Here is a 25742-nt window from a genome sequence, read left to right as displayed (position 1 = left end):
GTTTACAGACCAATTTCACTTTTAATTCACTGTATCACAATTCCAGTGGGTCAGAAGTTTACATACACTAAGTTGACTGTGCCTTTAAACATCTTGGAAAATTCCAGCAAATTATGTCATGGCTTTAGAAGCTTCTGATAGGCTAATTGACATCATTTGAGTCAATTGGAGGTGTACCTGTGGATGTATTTCAAGGCCTACCTTCAAACTCAGTGCCTCTTTGCTTGACATCATGGGAAAATCAAAAGAAATCAGCCCAGACCTCAGAAAATAGATTGTAGACCTCCACAAGTCTGGTTCGTCCTTGGGAGCAATTTCCAAATGCCTGAAGGTACCACGTTCATCTGTACAAACAATAGTTCGCAAGTATAAACACCATGGAACCACGCAGCTGTCATACCACTCAGGAAGTAGACACATTCTGTCTCCTAGAGATGAACGTACTTTGTGCGAAAAGTGCAAATCAATCCCAGAACAATGGCAAAGGACCTTGTGAAGATGCTGGAGGAAACGGGTACAAAAGTATCTATATCCACAGTAAAACGAGTCCTATATCGACATAACCTGAAAGGCCGCTCAGCAAGGAAGAAGCCAGTGCTCCTAAACCGCCATATAAAAGCCAGACTACGGTTTGCAACTGCACATGGGGACAAATATCGTACTTTTTGGAGAAATGTCCTCTGGTCTGATGAAACAAAAATAGAACTGTTTGGCCATAATGACCATCGTTATGTTTGGAGGAAAAAGGGGGTGGCTTGCAAGCCGAAAAACACCATCCCGACCGTGAAGCACGGGGGTGGCAGCATCATGTTGTGGTGGTGCTTTGCTGCAGGAGGGACTGGTGCACTTCACAAAATAAATGGCATCATGAGAAATGAAAATTATGTGGATATATTGAAGCAACATCTCAAGACATCAGTCAGGAAGTTAAAGCTTGGTCGCAAATGGGTCTTCCAAATGGAAAGTGATCGCAAGTATACTTCTAAAGTTGTGGCAAAATGGCTTAACGACAACAAAGTCAAGGTATTGGAGTGGCCATCACAAAGCCCTGACCCCAGTCCTATAGAAAATTTGTGGGCAGAACTGAAAAAGCGTGTGTGAGCAAGGAGGCCTACAAACCTGACTCAGTTACACCAGCTCTGTCAGGAGGAATGGGCCAAAATTCACCCAACTTATTGTGGGAAGCTTGTGGAAGGCTACCCGAAACGTTTGACCCAAGTTAAACAATTTAAAGGCAATGCTACCAAATTCTAATTGAGTGTATGTGAACTTCTGACCCACTAGGAATGTGAAGAAAGAAATACAAGCTGAAATAAATAATTCTCTACTATTATTCTGACATTTCACATTCTTAAAATAAAGTGGTGATCCTAACTGACCTAAGACAGGGACTTTTAACTAGGATTAAATGTCAGGAATTGTGAAAAACTGAGTTTAAATGTAATTGGCTAAGGTGTATGTAAACTTCCGACTTCAACTGTAGGTTAGTATTGTGGAGTAACTACAATGTTTTCGATCCATCCTCAGTTTTTTTCTTTCACAGCCATAAACTAACTGTTTTAAAGTCACCATTGCCTCATGGTGAAATCCCTGAGCGTTTTCCTTCCTCTCCGGCGACTGAGTTAGGAAGGACGCCTGTATCTTTGTAGTGACTGGGTGTATTGGTACACCATCCAAAAAGTGTAATTAATAACTTCACCAAGCTCAAAGGGATATTCAATGTCTGATTTATCTATTTTTACCCATCTACCAATAGGTGCCCTTCTTTGTGAGGCATTGGAAAACCTCCCTGGTCTTCTTGGATGAATCTGTGTTTGAAATTCACTGCTCAACTAAGGGATCTTACAGATAATTTGATGTGTTAGGTACAGAGAGGTAGTCATTCAAAAATCACGTTAAACACTATTATTGCACACAGAGGGAGGCCATGCAACTTATTATGTATCTTGTTAAGCACTTTTTTACTCCTGAACTTAGAGGCATGCAATAACAACGTGGTTGAATACTTGACTCAATACATTTCAGCTATTACATTTTTTTTTAAATGTCTAAAAACATAATTCTACTTTGACAATGAGTTATTGTGCGTAGGCCAGTGACACACAACAAAAAATTCAATTATATTCAGGCTGTAACAAAATGTGAAAAAAGTCAAGGGGTGTGAATAATTTCTGAAGCCACTGTAGCTGCGCTAACAAAGGCTTGTTGCACACCAATCACTTACTGGCTGTCATGTTGCAAGTAGCCAATCTAGGGCTGTCCCTGATCTTGGTCGACCAAGAGTCGTCTGTTCTTACGACCAAACGATTTGTTGACATTTTTAAACGTGTATTTTTCCATACATAGACACATCAAGTCCTGTGTGTTTTAATAAAAAACAACTATATTTCGCTGAGCTTGTCTGATGCTTTAAGCACACTGTGATTAAATAGCTAAGACACACAAATGACCAGAGGGAGTCCGACCAGCAATTGGTTGGATTGTGCCGTGCCAAGCTCAGACCTGCTGCGCTGTTCAAAAAATAAATAAAAATAACACAGCGAGTGACTGACTAGCACCCGTTGTCTCACTCTCTCCTTCCTGCTGCAGCGACCACCAGAGAACATCAAAGTGTTTATCGTGCTGTCAGTGTTGCTGAAGCAGAGAAGTTCTGTTACAGAAATCCCTCATTTGAAATCCCTATTCCCTTAACCCTTGCGCTCTTAACGTGAAACATGTATGCATCGCATGCAAGTGACCAAAGACCTATAGAGAACGTTGGTTATGTAATTATTACTCCACAATGTCCGTTATTCCAGAGGACGAGTCGGACGGGATTAGTTTTTTTCCCAAACTGCAACCTGTAATTCTTTATTTCTTCCCAATAAATTGACAGTTATGCCAGAAGCCTGAAGTTTTTTTTTATTCTAGATGTGAAGATACAGTATTTCAACATGTCCAGGTGATATGGCCACACTGATAATTGAAGCTTGGTTCCAAGTTTCTAAACCATACCAAACTGTCGCCATATTTGAATTGAGGAAGTGTGATCATAATCATTAGGACATTTGAGCAATCTGCAGTATGTCCTAAATGTCCCCCAGCCTTTAGATTTGAGCTAAACAGTGCAATTGCACTTCAGATACGTTAAAGCTTTGGATGCGAAAGTGAACATATACATTTCCAAACCTTTTGGTCAGTTGTATGCTGCTTTGCGATCTATTAACAGCAAGGGTTGCAATAAATAGGTTCAATATTTGTTACTGATGCATTTGGCAATATTCAAGTAATAAAGTATTCCCTGTGAAAGTTGATATATAAATGGCCCACGTGTAGCCTGTGAATGACCAGCTCAAAAATCGGTCTTAGGTAGCAAAATTTGAAATTGTGTTTTTTTTTTTACATTGGATAAAAGTATAGACTCAGAGCTACAAAATGGTATATCATACACTACTGTTGAGGAACAATGGGAAAGTAATTCTGCTTTGAAAGTTGATAAACTCACTTTTGAGAAAATGGCCTTTGAATGTTTTGGTACTACTACTACTAGAGAGCCCTTCTTTGTCAACACCGATTCATCATGGTTCATCATAGGTTTTCATGTTATCCAGAGGTTGATGACTGCAACTGTGCTGTCAGATTGTAAATTCTGAGCGTTTCACTCTGAGCGTTTCGAGCGCACACTGGACGCTCTGGGTGATGAGTAGGGTTGATCCGAACATTCTGACCTCACAACTGCAGTCAAGCACCCAAGCTAAATGGCTAACATGGGCTAGTTTGCCAGCTACTTCCAGACACAAATGAGATCATGGTGACCATTTTACCCACCCTAGCAGAGCTGATTAGGCTCTTTTCATGTTATCCAGAATGTTGGTAACTGTGCTGCTGGCAACAATTTAATTACGCTTTTTTGCCGACATTTACTGACACCGGCCATATTCAACGGGTGTTGAGCGTTTGTAAATTCACAGTTATTCTGTGCTCTGGCACACTCAGACGAGAATGCTCAGAAATCGGACTACATAGCCAGACAATTTACGAACGCACCTGAAATGGTTACTTACATAGTGGAGTCTTTTGTTAAGACATGTAGCTAGCTAGCTAGGTAAACAATTAACCATAATCCCAACTCGTGACATTACTACCATGCATGAATCTGCAGGTATCTAACCAACCAGGTTCAATGTTAGCTAGCCAAGCAAATGGCTCTGAGATACGAATAATAAGATCATACATGTAACATACGTTAGCTAACAGTACACTAACTTGAAATGAAACCACTTTGTCAAAATTAGAAATGTGTAATATCTGAAAATGTAGCTAGCTTAGACTATTTTACCCGTATACATCATTCATGGATGGACACATCTCCTGTCGGATGCCATGGTTACCCTTAGTTTGAAGATGTAATCTGGAGATTGGTGTTTTCTCCATCTCCTTAGCTATCATACTCAAAATTCCACTGATTTCAAAACTCGGTCCTCCAAAAAGTGGAGAGCAACACTTATGCAGTTTTACTACAGAATAAAAAAAATGTTCAAGCGGAGTTCGACACGAGGGTACCTAGACATACTGGACAGCTCAAAAAGACAGAAGCGTGCTATATGGCCTACCAATTCGAACTCTCAGCATGTCCAGCCCACTCATTATCTCAGCCAATCATGGCTAGTGGGAAGGATGCTGTTTTTTTCCATGGCTAAACCAACTAGTCATAATTAACAATTTTATTCGTACTTACATTTGGCATACAAGTTTGTTATTAAGGAACATGAAAGTTCACATGGTCCAGAGGCATTTCTGCCAAAAAAAATAAAAAATTTAAATGACAGCAAAATGAATGCTGAGGACGTGACAAACTCGAAAATGAGGGAATGTTTACTGGGAAAGCCAGGGAAAGTCAGATGTGTGGAATAAACTTTACTAGTTGTGGAAAATACTGGAGATCAAGAAAAAGAAGGTAAGGAGCAAACGCTGCGTGAATATTGTGTCTGCCAAACAGGTGCTGTATAGATTACAATATCATTTCTGACCTTTTGGAACAATGTAAACACTAAATAAATAAGCGTACCAGAGAGTCTGTTGTAATGTTTTTTTGTCAAGCCTTTATTACAGGAACGACTAAAAACAGTCGCATTCATTCATGAATGCAATTTCTGAAATGGAATGCTTCATTTATTGTTCAAGCCAATTATTCAAGGCTCACTATATTCTAAAACAAAAATGCTTGATTGCATTTGAAAATCATGAATGACTCATATGCTGTGTAATGACATGAACGAATGAATGATGGATTCAGTAGCCTATAAGTATTGAAATATAGTCCTAAGTAAGTTACGGTATTAAGACTAAACAGGATGCGCTCTTAGGCCTACATACAGCTCAATGTTGGCTATACTAAGCCTACTAATGATCATGACCTTACTTATGATCATTATAATAATAGTAATAATAAGATAAATAGGATAACTGTATTATAGTTATTATAGTTAATATTATTTTTCAGACAATTTGGAACAATGTAAACACTAAATAAATTAGAAATAATACCAGAGAGGCTGTTCTAAAAAAAAAACGAAGTGCAAAGCCTTAATTAGAGCAAAGATTAAAAAAAGCTGCATTTGTGAAATTGCTTACTTACGTGAGGCTTGGTGCTCACGGAATCAGTAGGCACCTAAACAAACACAAACAGGCAACAGAAGCAGGATGTCTTACTCCTGTAGATGCATATGGATGATTTATAAAGCAAGGCACATTTAACAGTTAGGCTCCTGATTATAGACCTATTTAAGTTGGGGTTTCCTCTCTCCTCACTTTTCTTAGACAATGATACAAGGGCTGTTTTGTCATTTCCTCATTCTACTGCTGCCTCCGCCACATTGTTCTCAACACCAATATGCTGGTTAACTTTGCTATTATACAAAGAGCAACATGGTCTAGGAAAAGGCGCCAACCCAACAGCGCACTGATGTGTTTCTGAACCGCAGAAAGCGACCACTAGCGCATTTATTATAAAATAATATTTTTTAGTAGTGTTGCACCATTGTTCTTATGTAACATAACCATAAACAATTGCAGTAGCACGTCTTAGACTGATGGACTGTTCCATCCCCACCACAATGGATCAGTCCACTCAGGCAGGCGCGAATCAGACAGGTGTCTTGTACACCATGATATATTTTTTATTGCTACTGCTCGACTAAAGAAATCTTGGTCGACCAACAGCCTATCGACCAGTCAACTAAATGGGTTAGCCTTAAGCCAATCACATCCTTCATCTGAAGACCAACTTCCTCCCCACAAAGTTATACAGACCATCTTCTAGAGTTGTTCTTGATTGGTTTAGTGATAGATGGTATTCTAGTGAAAGATGGTATGCAATACTTTCTCTCCTGTATGAGTCTGCCATGTGAAAGGATGATTGTGGGGATATCTCTGAGACAAAATGTAACAACCGGAAAGGAAAAACATGAAAAGACGGGTACATTGTCAGTTTCTAGGCAATGTCTCTGTGACGGAGAAGTCCGTCACTGGCCGCGGGCAGCGTTTGGTACACTAGCACACACATTCATCACGCCTCCCTGCTCCTTTAACAATGTGGGTCGACACAAGTTCACTTCCCTATCTTAGTACATACATTTTACACTTTATCTTATCTTCTTACCTCCCGTCAGTAACAGTTTATGGTATAAAGAATATACAGGCAAGCGTTCATGTTTAATTTAGCAACGTTTATTGTACTAATCAATGTTATGGATGAGCGTGTTGTTTGTTTGGTTCTGTTCCTCTCTCTCCATCTCTGTAGCTTCTGGGTATGCTGGGATAAGGACCAGAGCTATGGTAATCGGGTTGGCTTTGTAGTGCCTGTTCCGAATGGCTCGTTCATGTGAATGGGCATATTGGAAGACTCTATGTCAGTAGGGATGGGATTTTCTAAATGTGTTATATTGGTATATTGTATCATGAGAAACGTGTTGCAATGTATTTAATTCATTATGTTTAGCTGAGTGGAAAATGTAGACTTTGATGACGGTAATTGCTTAATGAATAAGTGCTGGGTATGTTCTGATGGGAGGGGCTTCCCCTACAAAAGGAGCCTCTTTTTCAGTTCAAGGGGGGAACCATTTTGGATTAAGCTGTTGATAGGGGCAGCATTGTTTTTAAGCTGTCCCCATAATGTATACTTTGGATGGCAGTACTGTTGTTTTTCTTCCGGATTCACTACGTAAATAAACACCCTTATACAGAAGTACTTTTGCGGCTCTGCCATTTGTTAGAGGTTAGGTTTTTCAGTTTAGCCTTCTGGCCTACTCTACGTGACAGTCTCCTTGAGTGCCTCGAGGGGGCGCCCGGCTTCCTCGGAGCCAATGCCCCTCAAAACACATGAGTGGTTCCTCAAGGTGGAATCTCGGCTTAGGTTGGCTCCACGCCACACTTTGTGACGCCCCGCTTCCCTTTCCAAACACACACATAACCCTCCCCACCAGCAACGTTTGGGGATAGCTTGGGTTATCCATGTAGCCACAGAAGCACATATCCCCTTCCTTGCACTCATGATTCATTTGGGAGGCCGCGTAGTGGGAGATGAAAACGCTGGCAGATTTAATAATTCATGGTACTTAATAAATTCATTTAGTGGACCTATGGGGTTGTGGGGCTGAGGGAGATGAGTATTACCAATTAAAAATGTTTTTTTTTAAATTGTCCGCTTTGAAAGAAATGGCAAGATTACTGAAGAATTCCATGAGTTGATTAAGTAATAAACCTGAACCAGCCAAAGAGACATCTGTCGGTAGACTTAATGGTGTTTTTATCCTCTACGATAATAATTAATTCTACCTTTACAACTCACAACCACCCAAAATGAAGACTCCCACCCCCCCCCCCCCCCCCCCCAAAACAACCAAACTGCTTAGTAAAATACATCCAGTAGATCACCACAATACCAGATGCCACAAGGACCAATGAACCCACAGAGGGCAACACCATCAGCCAAGGCGTCAAAACTAAGCATCACACCATGATTAGAGTGCAGAGGGACCTACTTCTTTCTGGGTGTGGGTAATCCAGAGCCTGCATCCCTACGAGGCCGGCCGCGAGTGCGCCGGTCTATGGGGGCAGGGGAGGGGGTGCGCCCTCCAGTACTGCTCAGGGGAGTAGACTGTCCGTGGTCAGAGGGATCCAGACTCTTGTCCTCTGATGACATTCTGCGGACCAGGATGGAGAGCATAGAGATGAGGAGAGAGAAGGAGACTAGTTTATTAATTGAACCAGGGACATCGGATTGGAGCTGTGGGGATACATTTGTCTTGCTAGGTAAGACAATCAAATACCAAAGTAGATAAAAAGAACAGAAAACAACTTCTTGTTTGGTTTAACACACAACCTGTATTGTAAGGTGCCCCGTTTGAGTACGCCATGAGACACAGTGGACTTCTACTAAAATCCATTCACACACACAATACATTCGTAAAAGCCTTGTTCTGAAATGGATTAAACAGGTTTAGAGATTACTGAAGAAAAATAATAATAACAGCACAATTACATAAGTACTCAGACCCTTTACTCATTACTCTGTTGAAGCACATTTGCCAGCGATTACAGCCTTGAGTATGACGCTACAAGCTTGGCATGCCTGTATTTGGGAAGGTTATCCCATTGTTCTCTGCAGATCCTCTCAAGCTCTATCAGGTTGGATGAGGAGCATCCAACCTGAGTGTGCGTGTGTGAGATATATCTCACACACACAGTACTAGTCAAAAGTTGACACACATACTCATTCCAGAGTTTTTATTTTTACTATTTTATACAATAACAGAGAAGACATCAAAACTATGAAATAACACATAAGGAATCATTACTAATAATAAAAAATATTTCAACCAATCAAAATATATTTGATATTTCAGATTCTTCAAAGTAGCCACCTTTTGCCTTGCTGACAACTGTGAACACTCTTGGAATTCTCTCAACCAGCTTCACCTGGAATGCTTTTCCAACAGTTTTGAAGGAGTTCCCACATATGCTGAGCACTTGTTGGCTGCTTTTCCTTCACTCTGCGGTCCAACTCATCCCAAACGATTTCAATTGGGTTGAGGTCGGGTGATTGTGGAGGCCAAGTCATCTGATGCAGCACTCCATCGCTCTCCTTCTTGGTCAAATAGCCCTTACACAGCCTGGAGGTATGTTGGGTCATTGTCCTGTTGAAAAACAAATGATAGTCCCACTAAGCCCAAACCAGATGGGATGGCGTATCGCTGCAGAATGCTGTGGTAGCCATGCTGGTTAAGTGAGCCTTGAACTCTAAATAAATCACTGACAGTGTCACCAGCAAAACACGCCCACACCAACACACTTCCTCGTCCGTGTTTCACGGTGGGAACCACATGTGCGGAGATCCATTCACCTACTCTGCGTCTCACAAAGACAAGACGGTAGGAATCAAAAATATCAAATTTGGACTCCACCGATCTAATGTTATTTGCAGCAATTCGACCATGAAGGCCTGATTCACACAGTCTCCTCTGAACAGTTGATGTTGAGATGTGTCTGTTACTTGAACTCTGTGACACATTTATTTGGGCTGCAATTTCTGAGGCTGGTAACTCTAATGAACTTACACTCTGCAGCAGAGGTAACTCTGGGTCTTCCTTTCCTGTGGCCGTCCTCATGAGAGCCAGTATCATCATAGCGCTTGATGGTTTTTGCGACTGCACTTGAACGCTCAAAGTTCTTGAAATTTTCCAGATTGACTGACCTTCATGTCTTAAAGTAAATGATGGACTGTCGTTTCTCTTTGCTTATTTGAGCTGTTCTTACAATAATATAGATAATATAGGGCTATCTTCTGTATACCACCCTTACCTTGTCACAACTGATTGGCTCAAATGCATTAAGGAAAGAAATTCCACACATTAACTTTTAACAAGGCACACCTGTTAATTGAAATGCATTCAAGGTAACTACCTCATGAAGCTGGTTGAGAGAATGCCAAGAGTATGCAAAGCTGTCATCAAGGCAAAGGGTGGCTGCTGTGAAGAATCTCACTTTTTTGGTTACTACATGATTCCATGTGTTATTTCATAGTTTTGATGTCTTCACATTTTTTCTACAATATGGAAAAGAGTAAAAGTAATGAAAAACCCTGGAATGAGTAGGTGTGTCCAAACTTTTGACTGGTACTGTAATAAATATATATATATAAATATAAATATATAAATATATATATATAAATATATATAAATATATAAATATATATATATATATATAAATATATAAATATATATATAAATATATATAAAAAACAATTATAAATCTATCATTGTCCACTAGTAGGCACATTGATATTGGCTACGAATGGCAAAATTTGATGACATAAGGATCTTTCAATGCAACATATCCGGTTTCCCAACCCGCTTGGAGCCGTGCTTGAGCCCAGCCATTCCACGTTTGTTTGATTCCACCACCAGCACACCTGATTCAACTAACCAAGAGCTTGATGAATAGTCGACTAGTTGAATCAGGCATGCTTGTGCAAAAGTTACAACACATTGTGTAACACAAAAGTTACACAACTCAACTTGCTTTCACATACCTCATGATGCAAAGCATGCAGAAACACATAGAAGACGGGCCAGGATGGCCATCACTGTCACAGCACTCCCCCTCAACTTTGACGAGCAAATTAGCTGGGTTTACCACCCCTTAAGCCACCAACAACTACCACAGAATACAGCAGATCTAGCCTCCACTTCTAATAACTGAGAAAATTAACAATATCAACTACAACTGCTTGATGAAAGGCACAACTGTACAGTGGACAGACCAGTGTCAATTTAGCAGAGCTAGGTAAGGCGAGCTCTTGCACAAGAAAGATGGGAAAGGAAGAAAGCAGACATCGACTCATCTGTAATGTCTTCGAGACCAGATGTGCGAAGTCTCGCATTGGGGGACATCTCCGTGCTGCTTGGCAGCATCGCTCTCTACTGCATAAATTAATTTAGTCATTTTGTTAAGCACAGTCATGCTGGGGTGGAGAATGAAAAAATTAGAGAGAAAATAAATAGCAGGGTCCCCCGCTGTGCGTCTGTACCGGCTTATTTTATTTTACTAGGTCTCGAATGCACTACTAGAGCCAAGTCACTGTTCAGCCTCACAACATCGCTGGGCAGACCACAAACACAGACTATGAGCGAGCCTGCTGGCCTGCTTGAAGGGTAGCCTATGTGCCTATGGCACCAGAATCGGAAGTGTATAATACATGTTTATAACTTGAGTATTGGCATTTCAAAGTGTCCACCTCACATCACAGACCCATTCCCACTAGCAAGATCTTTGGGACATCACTGAGCATAAAAACATGGATTCTCACATTTAAGGAGAGATGCACTAATACATATCATACACACAAAAGTATGTGGACACCCCTTCAAAACGTGTGGATTCAGCCATTTTAGCCACACCCGTTGCTTAAAGGTGTATAAAAATTGAGCATACAGCCATGCAATCTCCATAGACAAACATTGGCAGTAGAATGGCCTTACTGAAGAGCTCAGTGACTTTCACTGCCACCTTTCCAGCAAGTCAGTTCATCAAAATGTCTGCCCTGGTCAACTGTAAGTGCTGTTATTGTGAAGTGGAAACGTCTAGAAGCAACAACGGCTCAGCCATGAAGTGTTAAGCCACACAAGCTCACAGAACAGAACCACTGATGGCTGAGGCGTGTTTCGCATAAAAATTGTCTGTCCTCAGTTGCAACTACCAAGTTCCAAACTGCCTCTGGAAGCAACTTCAGCACAAGAACTGTTCGTCGGCAACTTCATGAAAAGAGTTTCCATGGCCGAGCAGCCGCACACAATCCTAAGATCACCGCTCTAAGCGTTGGCTGGAGTGGTGCAAAGCTCTCCGCTATTGTACTCTGGAGCAGTGGAAGCGTGTTCTCTGGAGTGATGAATCACGCTTCACCATCTGGCAGTCCAACGGACAAATCTGGGTTTGGCGGATGCCAGGAGAACACTACCTGCCCAAATTCATAGTGCCAACTGTAAAGTTGAGGAGGAATAATGGTCTGGGGCTGTTTTTTATGGTTTGGGCTAGGCCCCTTAGTTCCAGTGAAGGGAAATCTTAATGACATTCTAGATGATTCTGTGGTTTCAACTTTGTGGAAACCGTTTGGGGAAGGCCCTTTCCTGTTTCAGCATGACAATGCCCCCGTGCACAAAGCGAGGTCAATACAGAAATGGTTTGTCGAGATCTGTATGGAAGAACTTGACTGGCCTGCACAGAGCCCTGACCTCAACCCCATCGAACACCTTTAGGATGAATTGGAATACCGACTGCGAGCCAGGCCTTATCGCCCAACACCAGTGTTCAACCTCACTAATGCCGTGGCTGAATGAAAGCAAGTCAATGCAGCAATGTTCCAACATCTAGTGGAAAAACTTCCCAGGTAGAGTGGAGGCTGTAATAGCAGCAAAGGGGGGGGGGACCACCTCCATAATAATGTCCACAATTTTGGAATGAGATGTTCGACGAGTAGGTGTCCACATGTAGTGCATGTGGTTTGCTCGGGACATGTGGCTGCCTTGGCCCTGCTTGTTTGCTGTTGTACCCCTCTTATCGGAGGTAGTGTCGTAGGCTTGGCCAACAGAATATTTTCTGATATTTCTCAAAGCAAATGTGTTACAGTAAACATTTGATGTAATGTAGCAAACATTTGGAGTAGATACAGCACTCACCATAAAGGCCTATTGTGGCGACACCTTCCAAGTCGTATGAAAAAAAAATATTAGCATCATTAATGTAAAGGTGTTTGTGTATGTGGGGGGGCTATTCTCAAGCTGCCAGGTCGCATGTCTCAATCTTGAACTAGATATTTCCCTCTAACACAATCCATTGTGTTTGTCAAGTTGTGGTGAAGGATGGTCAGGAGACATTTGTTGTGTTCATTGTAGAAATAAACATTTGAAATGTAAAAACAAAATTATTTCTTATTGGATGCGTTCTGGAATGTATTCAGTGAAGTGAAACAAAATGTTAGAAACCTTGCAGTCAAATGTAATGAATAGAACTAACACAATTACCTATGAGAGTACATTTACATGCACACTAATAATTAGATATTAAAACAGATTATGGCAGTAGGCAGGTTATGCAATAGTCATGTAAACATCTTACTCTGCTTATCTTAAATCAGCGTACGGTCAAAATTGAAGTAAATATACGCCGATTAAAACAAAATTTGAGCAATATTTTTTATTTTTAGGACATGTAAACACCCACATTCCAACAGTATATTTTTATCTGCACATGTGCTACCACCAGCCTAGTAAGCATCCCTCTTTAGCACGAGTGAAGCAAGTTCAGAACAATGTATGCCTCTTAGAAGAAGTCGTTTTCACATACAAACTTTATATGTTCGAACTCACGAGTCAAATATGCTTCCCAAAAAAGGAATATGGATGCTGTGGTAGAACATTTATTTTTGATTGGCGATTTTCTGCATTTATCAGTGCCATCAGGTAGCCTGATTTCAGATGTAAACAGGATTATTAGGGAAATCGTTCTTCTTGCAAAGCATGTAAACGTTTCAATCAAACTAGTATATTAAATCTGACTATCCACAATAATGGCATTATTGTGTGCATGTAACCATACTCAGAGTGCACATTACAGACCGTAACACCTGTTTTACACTATAGCTACCCTTCTACCTAAATGTTCTGTAACGTTAAACCCTCCTAAACAGGCCCCTCAAATCACCCATTTCTTCCTACTGAACACAGCAATGGTTGCACAAGCATTAGTACGACTAGGAGGGGCCTGCAAGCAGCTAAGTGGGTGTTGACGGTTCTCTCAGCTAATTTAACAACCACGACCATCACTGCCACAACAGTTTGCAATCCATTTCTGCAACGATGCCAAGAGACTGTAGGCTCTTAAGAATGGAAGACCAGCATGCCTTTCTTTAACCTCAAGACTTCCTGAATGTCATTTTATACTTTTCAAAGATTTGCTAGAATACACTACATAGCAATCCGACACCTTAAGGATGACTAATTTCTCCAACTGATAAGTTCATCTTCACCATTAAGGGCAGCTACCAAGAGGCAATAATCTCTAGAATCTGCTTATTATTATTTTTGGCATAAAAGCCTCACAGATATAGTTCTGTTGACATGGAGCCCAGTCAGCATTTGCACTGTAAGTGACATCGGAATATGTGTTATTAATGTGGTATGAAGTCCTTATGTATTAGGTACCCTTCAAACAGTGAAAATAGTGATACTAAATAATCTTCCTTCTTGACATTATTAGTGTCCTTTGAGCTTTGCAAAAATCAAAACTCAAAACTGAATCCCTCTGGCTTCTATTACACAGGCAGCCCAATTCTGATCTTTTTCCCAATAATAGTTTTTTGACCAATCAGATCAGTTCCGAAAAAGATGTTAGAGAGATCTGATGTGATTGGTGAATAGACCAATTAGTGGAAAAAAATATCAGAATAGGGCTGCCCGTGTAAATACAGCCTCAGATTTCACCTGTGTGGCCCAATGGTCTTCGAAACAAAATGGGGTGTTGAGACCTATCATATCAGGGAGGACTGAATTTTTGCCAGCCCTCCATCTTCGCTAGGTTCCAAGTAAGCACTACAGGACCATTACATGTTTTAGAGTGATTGCATTTGCTGCGGTGAAATTAAGATTAATTGAGCCATTCCATGTCCTATATTGAAGGATCTTCTCTGAATTTCCCTGCCATGTCATCCTATCACTCTTTGACAAAACAGTTATGAAAACTTCATGGTCGGCTTCCCAAACAAAGATTAATTTGAATCCAAGGAAAGTTCAAAAGTTCAAAGTTCCTTAAACATTAGCCATAAACGGTCTACATTCACACAACGTTAAAGCCAAATTGTCCAAGTCAGACATCTCACATTTTAATGATGATGGCATCAGACCTGGAACACTGACAACACTGTTTTCAAGATGGTAAGTGACGACTAATGTTCTCAACTCCTCCTACCACTGCTCCAATCAATAAAAGCTTCCTGGTGTGTGTTCCTTGAAAAAGTCCTCCACTTCTGACAATCCTCTACCGCTCGCTTTCTGCACACTGTCCTCCACTTTTACCTGTCTGCAGCATTCCGTCTTTATCTTCCTTCCCTGGTTTTTATTTAATGTTCTTGATTTAAGCTGCTGTGGTGAAACCTAAAATATTGTATTGCAATAGCTTCTCATAACATTTTCTTTAGCTCTTTACTGTCTTAAATCCAATTTATGCTTCAACCGAAAATGTGGTCAGAGACTTCGTATAGAGTGTATGGCGATATTGCGGACCCTCTGGTGGCATGCAAAGGCCAAATCAAGCTCCATAACCCATCTCCATGCGCCTCAAATTTTGGAACAATGCAGAAGGCTCCGTATAGCTTCACATTGACATGATTGGTTGACAGTAGGTGGGGGCGGTACATCCTGTATAAACAAAAACTCACTTCCTTGACAACTTCCTTCACAATAGCTCTGCTCCGCTAAGCGCAAGAAGTATGAAAGCCAGGACATCTGCAGAGGCTGCATCGTAGTAAATGCTGTACGGCCACTTCAGACGTTGAATTGACCACTCAGCGTTATGTAAAAGGCTCTGCGAGACAAAAATAGATCAATATGAAATGAGACATCACCTTGTTATTCTTGGTTCTACGGCTTGACTTCACAAGTCTAACTCACATTTGAACTTATATCATACCAAAGACGCAATAATCACAGGGTTAATATGACATAGTGGGAACGCTAGTTTGGGTCTTTAGCAACTATGTGACAACAAATTGGAGTGAAACCCCAAACTAGCATTTTTTGAGTACTCAAATAAATACAAGCTGTTTTTAGAACAAGGCTGTGGGGTTTTACAGATAACATATCCTAATTGCTAAATTGGCTCATATATACAAAAGTATGTGGACACCCATTCAAATTACTGGATTTGTCCATTTCAGCCCCACCCATTGCTGACTGGTGTATAAGGACACAGCCATCGAGGACACAGGAACTTCATGAAAAGGGTTTCCATGGCCGAGCAGCCGCACACAAGCCTAAGCTCACCATGCGCAATGCCAAGCGTCGGCTGGAGTGGTGTAAAGCTCGCCGCCATTGTACTCTGGAGTAGTGGAAGAGCGTTCTCTAGAATGATGAATCACGCTTCCTGTTTCAGCATTACAATGCCGCCGTGCACAAAGCGAGGTCCATACAAAAATGGTTTGTAGAGATTGATGTGGAAGAACCCTGACCTCAACCCCATCGAACACCTTTGGGATGAATTGGAACGCAGACTGCGAGCCAGGCCTAATTGGCCAACATCAGTGCCCGACCTCACTAATGCTTGTGACTGAATGAAAGCAAGTCCTTGCAGCAACGTTCCAAGATCTGACGGAAAGCCTTCCCATTAGAGTGGAAGCTGTTATAGCAGCAATTTCATATTAATGCCCATGATTTTGGAATGAAATGTTTGACGAGCAGGTGTCCACATACACTACATGACCAAAAGTATCTACCTCCTTCACTCCAGTATCCCTGCACATTGTAAATATGGTATTGGAACTGACCCTGCATATAGCTAGCTTACTTATCGTGTGTTTTTGTACCATCTTGTTGTTTTTAGTACTACATTGATATTGATTACTGCATTGTCAGGTTTAGAGCTGGCAATAAAGGCATTTCACTGTACTTGAATCTAAAACTTGAATCTACTTGTACATCACCAGGTAACACAGGAGGTTGGTCTCACCTTAATTGTGGAGGACAGGCTCGAGGTAATGGCTGGAGCGGAGTAGTATCAACTACATCAAACATGGTTTTCATGTGTTTGCTGCCATTCCATTTGCGCCGTTCCAGCCATTTATGAGCCGTCCTCCCTCAGCAGCCTCGACTGCTAGGTAAGGAGTTAGGACTTATTTGTTGATTTGAGAGACGACAATATCGAATAGAATCAGCTGCACTTCTGTCTAAAATAACAACTGGATTCCTTGGTTGTCAATGGCAGGATCTGAAGAAACATGACTTAAAAATTTGGGCATAGTTATTGAGAAAATATATTGCAATTCGTGGTTATAATAAACACTGTACTCTCCTCATGTCCTATCAAGAGCCATAACGCGTGTGTTTCTCCAATTTAGGTCGTGGAGACCTACTGGGTGTGCAAGCGTTTATTCCAGCCCATCACCAATACCTGACCTGATTAAAAGAGTCAACCAATCCTGTATCTTCAGTCTGGGCCATAACATGCAATGCCAGGTGTTGCTAAAGGGATGGAATGGAAGCATGTACACCAAATATCCTGGACTGGAGTTGAAGACCTCTGGTTTAAAACGTTCAGGCTCTAATATGCGTAGGTCAAAACCCATTGGTGCAGTTCAAGAGTGGGCATTGGGATTGAATGCATGTTGTTCAAAGCTCTGAAAACACAACTTTTTGACTGCATCATTTGATGGTCACAACCCTGCCAAACACGATTGTTTGATCTTCTTGAGTGAGTAGCCGAACCATCGGGTTAAAGTCAAATTAAAACTGAAATGTAAAATGCTGAGTTGCCGGCCGTTAAATTGAATTCTAGTACGAAATAGTTTTAGCAAGAAGCTGCGCTCTTCAAAAGACATATTAGAATCAAAATTATAAACAGAGCACTCTACGGTAACATGATTGGCCACACGGAAATCTTGAAGCGGGCTGGTTCTCGCTGCACGTCTGAAAACACATAACTGAGTAAAATATAAAGAAAAACATTACAGCTTACCTTTTAGAACCTAGAAGTTTAGATGTATTTCCTTCATGACCTTTAAAGCCATATGAGAAATGTCATACTTTCGTTTAGTATAAGTGGGGTAAGGGGTGTCGCTGACTCGTTCATCCACCAATTCAAAAATATGGGGGAAGTGACCAGTGCACTTTCGGCGCCTCAAAACCATACAAACTGTTATATCCCTTTATGTATTCTTCAGTTTATTGGCTTCTTTCAAAGTACGTCAATCAGTGAACATTACTACTCTCCCTTCGACCACCAAGATTTACTTCCTGCCAGAAAACGCATAAAAATTATAAAATACATCCCAATCGTTTCTTCAATTCTTCACAGCAAAATTATTGCAATTAAGATAGATCCACAACTTGAAAAATCCCACAAAAGGTTTGTAAAAGCTTTAAAACTATCGAGAGAAATTAAAACGCTTACGGAATTGATGCAATAATTTTTTTTCGCTTCCAGACAACTTAAACCAGTATTAAATCCAACAAGAAACTTTCTCCAATGATTTCATATGGATAAGATGACTGATATAATTTCTTCCGTTGAAACATTCCTGTCAAAATATATAGAATGTATAAGTTTTCTTTTAAAAATGTGAAATTTAAAGTTGAAGCTTTACTCCATCATGGTGGCCATGTTTAGGATAGACCTAAGCACTGCCTGTCAACGTTTGTCGCGGAAATAGGTCCAATTAAACATTAAGTAAGACGTGTTAAATCAAATAATGGTCGAACAGGAATAAACCATGTATTAAAAAAATAAGCTTATACATATGTATAAATAAAAACACATGTAAATTGTTGCATTTTGTGTCAGACCGCGTAATACATGTTATAAAAAAAGTCTCACTGACCCTGCGGAGTGATACAATGGAGCACTATCCAGGTAAAGAGACTTCTCAGTCATCAGCCAAGAACTCTCAAAACATAGATCTGGAGTTCCTAAATAGTGGATGGGATTCTGTTTCGCCTAGCCATGCATTCTCTCAATTTCGATTAATTTCTGCTGGTTTTATTCAACAGTGCACAGAGGCAACATAACTGTTATTTTGTGTTGCATACAAGTCAGTAAATTGTTTTATATCTGTTGCTACAACAGTCATAATTCTCAGAGTTATCACATTGTGGAATAGATTATTATTGGTAATGTCTATTGCTAAAATACATTAATATAAAATACAACACAACGTCTCTACTCTACTAGCTGGTAGGAATGCATAACATAATTAATTGCATTTTGCCTTACACGACAGAAAAGTATTAGGATAACTGTGGGAGTTCTGATAGTTATGAATAGTGTACATGGTATAACATATTATAAGTTGATTATTAAACATTAAGGTATTACACACACACACACACACACACACACACACACACACATACACTTATAGCACGGGATAAGGCATCCATTTCTTTTTAGTAAAAGTGAATAACAAATTACATTAAATCACCATGCGTCAACTTCCTTGAGATGACAAATAAGACTTCCCATACATTCATCAACATCCGTCAATGATACTATAGTGTTACATTTTCTATTGATTCTGCTCAGTCCTTTTCGTTAGATTTATTTTTTTCACTAATTAGTGGGATACTCTCTGAGGGTCAAGGATGGGATGGAGGAAGTCCAGACTGGTCCAGGTGCAGGAGGAAATGCGCTTCATGGGTTGAAAGAGGTTCCACTGTCTAATAGGACAGTGCTTCACTGATTCGCTGAGTCCCTCAGAGCTCACTTATATCCTCCTTTTATGTCCTCAGTTGTGTGTGTGTGTGTGTGCATTTGGGTCAATGAAAGTGTGCTTCTTCTCTACCGTGAGAGCCCGGTTAAGTGTGTTGAGGGTAGGACTCATATAGTTCAGTGTTTTGTTTTAACATTTAACATTTAACATTTAACATTTAAGTCATTTAGCAGACGCTCTTATCCAGAGCGACTTACAAATTGGTGCATTCACCTTATGACATCCAGTGGAACAGCCACTTTACAATAGTGCATCAGATCTTTTAAGGGGGGGGGGGGGGGGGGGGGGCAGAAGGATTGCTTTATCCTAGGTATTCCTTGAAGAGGTGGGGTTTCAGGTGTCTCCGGAAGGTGGTGATTGACTCCGCTGTCCTGGCGTCGTGAGGGAGTTTGTTCCACCATTGGGGGGCCAGAGCAGCGAACAGTTTTGACTGGGCTGAGCGGGAACTGTACTTCCTCAGTGGTAGGGAGGCGAGCAGGCCAGAGGTGGATGAACGCAGTGCCCTTGTTTGGGTGTAGGGCCTGATCAGAGCCTGAAGGTACTGAGGTGCCGTTCCCCTCACAGCTCCGTAGGCAAGCACCATGGTCTTGTAGCGGATGCGAGCTTCAACTGGAAGCCAGTGGAGAGAGCGGAGGAGCGGGGTGACGTGTTTTGTTTTGTTGTTTGTTTTCTGTGGGTTAGGAGAATATTTCATCAACGTTCCACCAAACATACACAGAACATGGTTGCCATGTTCTCAGAAAATAAGATATTATTGATCTAGACATGCTTTGTGGGAACGTTGGAAGAACACTTATTTGCCCAAAGAAAAGTTCATTACACATCACAGAGCCAATCAAGGCCCTGATTGGTGAACCACTGATAGCTCTTTGCCTGTTGGCAAGGATACTCACACAGTGCTTTTAACATACTTTTTTTTCAACTTACATGATTACATTGTACATGTTCATTTATACAGTAATTATTATTTAACACGTCCACAGCTGGGATTTGAACTCAGAACTTCTTGGTTCAAGGTGCACCAAGCTTCCCACTACACCACCACATCCATGTCAGGTATTAGTTAATCTGACTATTCTCATAATCTATTATATTTATTATTTCAGCAATTGAAGGTCTTTCTGCATAGTTATCTAATTTTGAATCACTATGATCAATCAAATATTTTATTGAGTGTACTTTTAACAGAGCTGAGATTTATTCAAAGTGCATTCACCCTATTACTTACACATTTCAAGTTGTTTCAGATCTACACAAGTGCCTAGAGAGGGAAGGTGGGTTGGTGGCTAGGGAGGGGAGGGCTATGGAAAGGGGGAGGAGGGAAGGGGTAATGGTTCCCGGGGAGTTCTGGGTGGGGAACGACCAATTGGTCGGTTTCCCTGTGGGTCCTGCTTTTTGTTACACATCCATGGGCTTATTAGCACTAAAGATAACAATGACATCATTAATAATACATAATTTTTCTTTAAACAATGGCAACATTCTGTCTTGGAATCTGAAAGTCCTAAACTGTCCTCTTGAATGTCTTGATATGCTAGCAAGAAGCAATGTTGATATAGCAAATGCTCCAAGAAACACACATGCTTCAAAAGGACTCACATAGAATAGAGAACCATTTGTACGAACTGGCTACTTTTTCATCAGCCCCAAACAAAACTAAAGGTGTTTTTATAATTATATATAAGAAAGTCAGAACTACCATCTTGGGTAAAGGCGAAGACCAAGAAGGCAGAATCACTTTCCTTAAATATAACCATAATGGAAAGAAAATTGCCTTTATTTATGTGTACGCTCCAACTTCATATGATCCTATGTTAGAATTAGCTGAATCCATTTCGTTATTGGGACAGACATGAATGATATTTTGGACAAATCTAAGAAGACAATCCACAAACAACCAAGGCTCTCCGGCATACTGTAAACTCTCTGATTACAAACTCATTGATACCTGGCGAGCACATAATCCTAACACAAAAGAGTACACTTTGTACTCATACAGGCAATAACAATTCTCACGAATCGATTTCATACTGTTATCTACACCTCTATTTTCCTTAATCAAGAAAATATAGCTTGTCTGACCACAATGCTTACTACTGTCAACTTCAAATTTTAGAATCTCCTAAAAAAGTCACATACGTTTTATTACTACAAAACTCTACACTCTGTGAACAATTTTAAATTGAACGAAATTAATTAACAATGATCAATACAAATTCAGTAGACGACCCCAGGATTCTTCGGGATAACACCAAAGGTTTTATAAAAAATAATGCTACTTCATTTGAATCTGGGTTGAATCACAATTAAAAATATATCAGATTTGGAAATGTTGTTAACTGTGAAAGAGCGTTATCAGAAAACACTATTTTCAGACCAGGTAGCTAGTACTCATTCCCAAGTCAAGACAGAACATAATTTATTGATTAGACAGAGAGCAGAATTTGCCATCCATCAAGTAAGACTCAGCCATTACTTCCATAATAATCATCACAGTTTTTTACTGGCCAACAAGCTACACAGTAATGATCAGTTGATATACAGTGCATTCGGAAAGTATTCAGACCCAATGACTTTTTCCAAATTTTGTTCGTTTTTTTCCTCATCAATCTACACACAATACCCCATAATGTCAAAGCAAAAACAGGTTTTTAGAAATTTTAGCAAAATTATAAAGCATAAAAAGCTGAAATATCACATTTCAGGCCAAAGAGTTCAATCTTGGTTTTATCAGACCAGAGAATCTTGTTTCTCATGGTCTGAGATTCTTTAGGTGCCTTTTGGCAAACTCCAAGCGGGCTGTCGTGCCTTTTACTGAGGAGTGGCTTCCGTCTGGCCACTCTACCATAAAGGCCTGATTGGTGGAGTGCTGCAGGGATGGTTGTCCTTCTGGAAGATTCTCACATCTCCACAGAGGAACTCTGGAGCTCCTTCAGAGTGACCATCTGGTCACCTCCCTGACCAAGGCCCTTTTCCCGTGATTGTTCAGTTTAGACGGATGGCTAGCTCTTGGAAGAGTCTTGGGGATTCCAAACTTGTATTTCTGTTTGTATTTGTAATACATTTGCAAAAAAAACAAAAACGTTTTTTGCTTTGTCACTGTCTAGTGCAGTAGTACCTAGGTAGAGGAAAGTTGCATGCCCGATTACCACGTGCTTGCATACTCTCGCTTATAACTCGCTGCCGCCGGCTGGCCCTTGTGGTGAGTTGGGGAGCGGCTTCATGCACAAGTCTCCCCTTGCCGTTACAAAGCCTCTCCATGACCAAGACTCGGGTTAGGCCTCCTCGCGGTGGCACACGTTAACTGGTTGTCTTGATACTCCAGGCTAACTGGCAGGGGATCTCAGAGCAGCAGTGGGCCGCAGAGATGCGTCTGTACATGCTCACCTCTGTGTGGACACGTCCTGGCAGCCATCAACCACTGTCCCGCTGCCTTGTGGGTTAGTCTGGTACGACAAAGGCAAGGGGAGCACACCCTGAGAGAAAAGAAGCGTGCTGGCGGAGCGCGGTAGGTGGACGCTGACAGACTGGGGTTTCGGCTGCCTCCTGCAGCTGTGGAAGATACTGGTCATCCTAGGTTTCCCCCTTGCCACTGGAATTTCACCTTCCTTCTGTTGGGGATTGCGCACCCTCTGTGGCACTTTAAATAACTTCCTTTGCGCAGGTATCCACGGAAACCAGGCTAAAGTCTGGCGGTGTTGGGATGTCTGGTGACAGGGGCAGGAGTGAATGCACTGGGAACCCTTAATCAGACCCCTGCACGCCAGCGGCACAGGGCTATTATGGTCACCAACAGCTGGGACTGGAGTGGCAGCTGCTCTCGGCAGACCCCTGTGTGACTGAACCGCCCTATTTAGGAGTCACACTGCTCACCCCAGCTGGGGAGAGGTCTAGAAAGGGTGGCCTAAAAATTGCCACTCACTCCATCCAGGATAGGCTACCGCACCTATCGGGAGTTCCACTCAGCGGTCGAAAAATGCTAAAGAAAATAATTCCCCTGAATCTTTGGGACACAGACCCCATCGGAGAACAGCTTTGATTGCTGCAGAACTAAGGCGCTACAACATTGACATTGCTGCCCTGAGTGAGACCAGGTTCCTGGATGAAGGTTCCCTGAAAGAGGAGGTAGAAGGTTGCACCTTTTTCCTAGAAAGGTTACCCTCTGGGTGGACAACAACAGCACGGTGTGGGACTGGCAATTAAGAACAGCATTCTACCCAACCTCACCGAAACACCTGTCAGCATAAGTGAAAGACTCATGTCTCTCCGTATCCCCCTAGCTAAGATGCGTTATGCTACTTTTCTCAGTGCATACGCACCAACGTTACCATCTGAAAATGAGGCAAAGGACTACTTCTACTAGTCACTAGATGAGATGAGGCCATCTTTCTGCTGGGTGACTTCAACGCTAGGGTGGGACAGAACAACAGGATATGGAACAGAGTGCTGGGTAGGCATAGTGTTGGCCAGGTCAATGAGAACGGAATGAGACTGCTAACTCTATGTGCCGAGCACAATCTCATTGTCACCAACACCTTGGTCCAGCAGAAGAACAAATACAAGACATCATGGATGCACCCACGCTCCAAATACTGGCACCTGATTGACTACATCATAATGAGACGTTCTGACACTAATGACGTCCTGCTGCCACCTGCCACGAGGGGTGCAGAATGCTGGACAGATCACCGTGTTATACTGCCAAAACTCCAGGTGAGAATACGTCCCCTCCAACGCCTGCAGAAGTCCAGTAAGAGGAGTCTGCACTGTATCCAGCTTGAGAAAACTGCAGTAAGGGAAGAGTTCCGTCGCTCTCTCGCTGAAAGGCTGAGGGAGACTGAGTCTCTTCTGAGTGCAGAGGACCCCATGGACCAGAAGTGGGCATCTATTAGCTCAGTGCTCTATCAGGCAGCGGCCCACTCCTTTGGCTACAGAGGAAGGAAACATCAAGACTGGTTCAATGAGAACTCTGACACTATCACAGCCATACTGGACAATATGCACAAAGTGCACAGGGCTACTCTCAACACATCCACATCTGCTACCCTTCGCAAGCAATGGCACACATCACGCAAGGAAGTGCAAACAACCTTGCGTGCGCTGCAGAACGAATGGTGGACGAATAAGGCACAGGAAATCCAAATTTATGCAGACAAAAACAACATGCACAATTTCTACAACTCAACTAAAGCTATCTATGCCACTAGAAGTTGCTCCATCACCACCATGAAAACAGCTGTTTGTCTGACTCTCTTGAAGGACCAAAGGCAGATCCTGATTAGGTGGGCTGACAACTTTGAAGCACTACTCAATCAGCATTCTCCTACAGAGCACTCCATCCTGGAAGAACTACCTGTCTGTCCACCCATTCAAGACCTCAACCATTTGCCAACTTTCTAAGAGGTGTTATCAGCTATCCATTCCCTCAAGAACAACAAGACTCCTGGCACTGACAGCATCCCGGCAGAGCTACTTAAGACTTCTACACCAGAACGCTCCACCAGTACATTACTGAGGTTTGGGACCAGGTGATGGTCCCCCAACTGTGGCGAGATGCAAACATTGTCACCATCTATAAGAACAATGGTGACAAGTCCATCTGCGGGAGCAGCCAGGGGATATCGACACAGTGAGCAGGGAACTACTACAGGGCATTCTACTCAAATTTGGCTGTCCAGACAAATTTGTCAACATCCTTTGCCAGTTCCATGATGGGATGATGGCTTGGGTGGCCATTGGAGGGCAGGAGTCAGTGCCCTTTGGAGTAAGCATCGGTGTGAGGCAGGGGTGTGTGTTGGCACTGGTATTCTTTAACATCTTCCTCCTATGTGTCACCCAGCTTCTCCACAATGAGCTTGAGGACAGCAATGGTGTTGCGGTGGACTTCAGGCTGGATGGAAACCTATTCAACATAGGCTCCAAGCAACCACCAGGGTTTTGACGGAGCGGGTTTTTGAGCTGCAGTATGCTGATGACTGTGCTCTTGTGGCCCACACTCCGGAAGACCTTCAGTCCATCCTTGTAGCGGCTGTGAGGGTCTATAGCAGGATGAGACTGTCAATCGACACCACCAAGACAGAGGTGGTCTGCCAATGGAGGTCCAGTCCTCCACCCACCATGCCTGTCTTCACCATTGAACACAAATCACTGGCAATAGTTCCGTCCTTCAAATACCTGGGCAGCATTCTCTCGGAGGACTGCAGCATCGACCTCAAAATTGAAAATAGGATCA

The 25742-nt window shown here is 41.8% G+C and overlaps 1 protein-coding gene across 23 annotated transcripts in view; it reads right to left on the bottom strand.

Annotated features, from left to right (window-relative positions):
* LOC129859164 (histone-lysine N-methyltransferase 2C-like) overlaps positions 1-18620 on the bottom strand; it is a 216761-nt gene extending 198141 nt beyond the window's left edge. For 20 of the 23 annotated variants that reach the window (XM_055928584.1, XM_055928588.1, XM_055928590.1 and 17 more), the window contains exons 1-2: positions 17761-18618; positions 8022-8183 (exon numbers count right to left, since the gene is read on the bottom strand). In XM_055928584.1, the coding sequence (XP_055784559.1) occupies positions 8022-8182 (161 nt within the window). In that variant the 5' untranslated portion in view covers position 8183; positions 17761-18618. Of the gene's footprint in view, positions 1-5617; positions 5651-8021; positions 8184-17760 lie in introns of those variants that run through there. The other 3 variants (XM_055928604.1, XM_055928585.1, XM_055928601.1) reach the window with 3 other exon arrangements.
* Positions 18621-25742: the final 7122 nt, after the last annotated feature.

Source organism: Salvelinus fontinalis, chromosome 7 (assembly GCF_029448725.1).
Source record: "Salvelinus fontinalis isolate EN_2023a chromosome 7, ASM2944872v1, whole genome shotgun sequence".
In the NCBI taxonomy this organism is placed as follows: Eukaryota; Metazoa; Chordata; class Actinopteri; order Salmoniformes; family Salmonidae; genus Salvelinus; species Salvelinus fontinalis.
The sequence above is the reverse complement of the archived record's forward strand: the minus strand, read 5'-3'. Positions and strand labels throughout refer to the sequence as shown.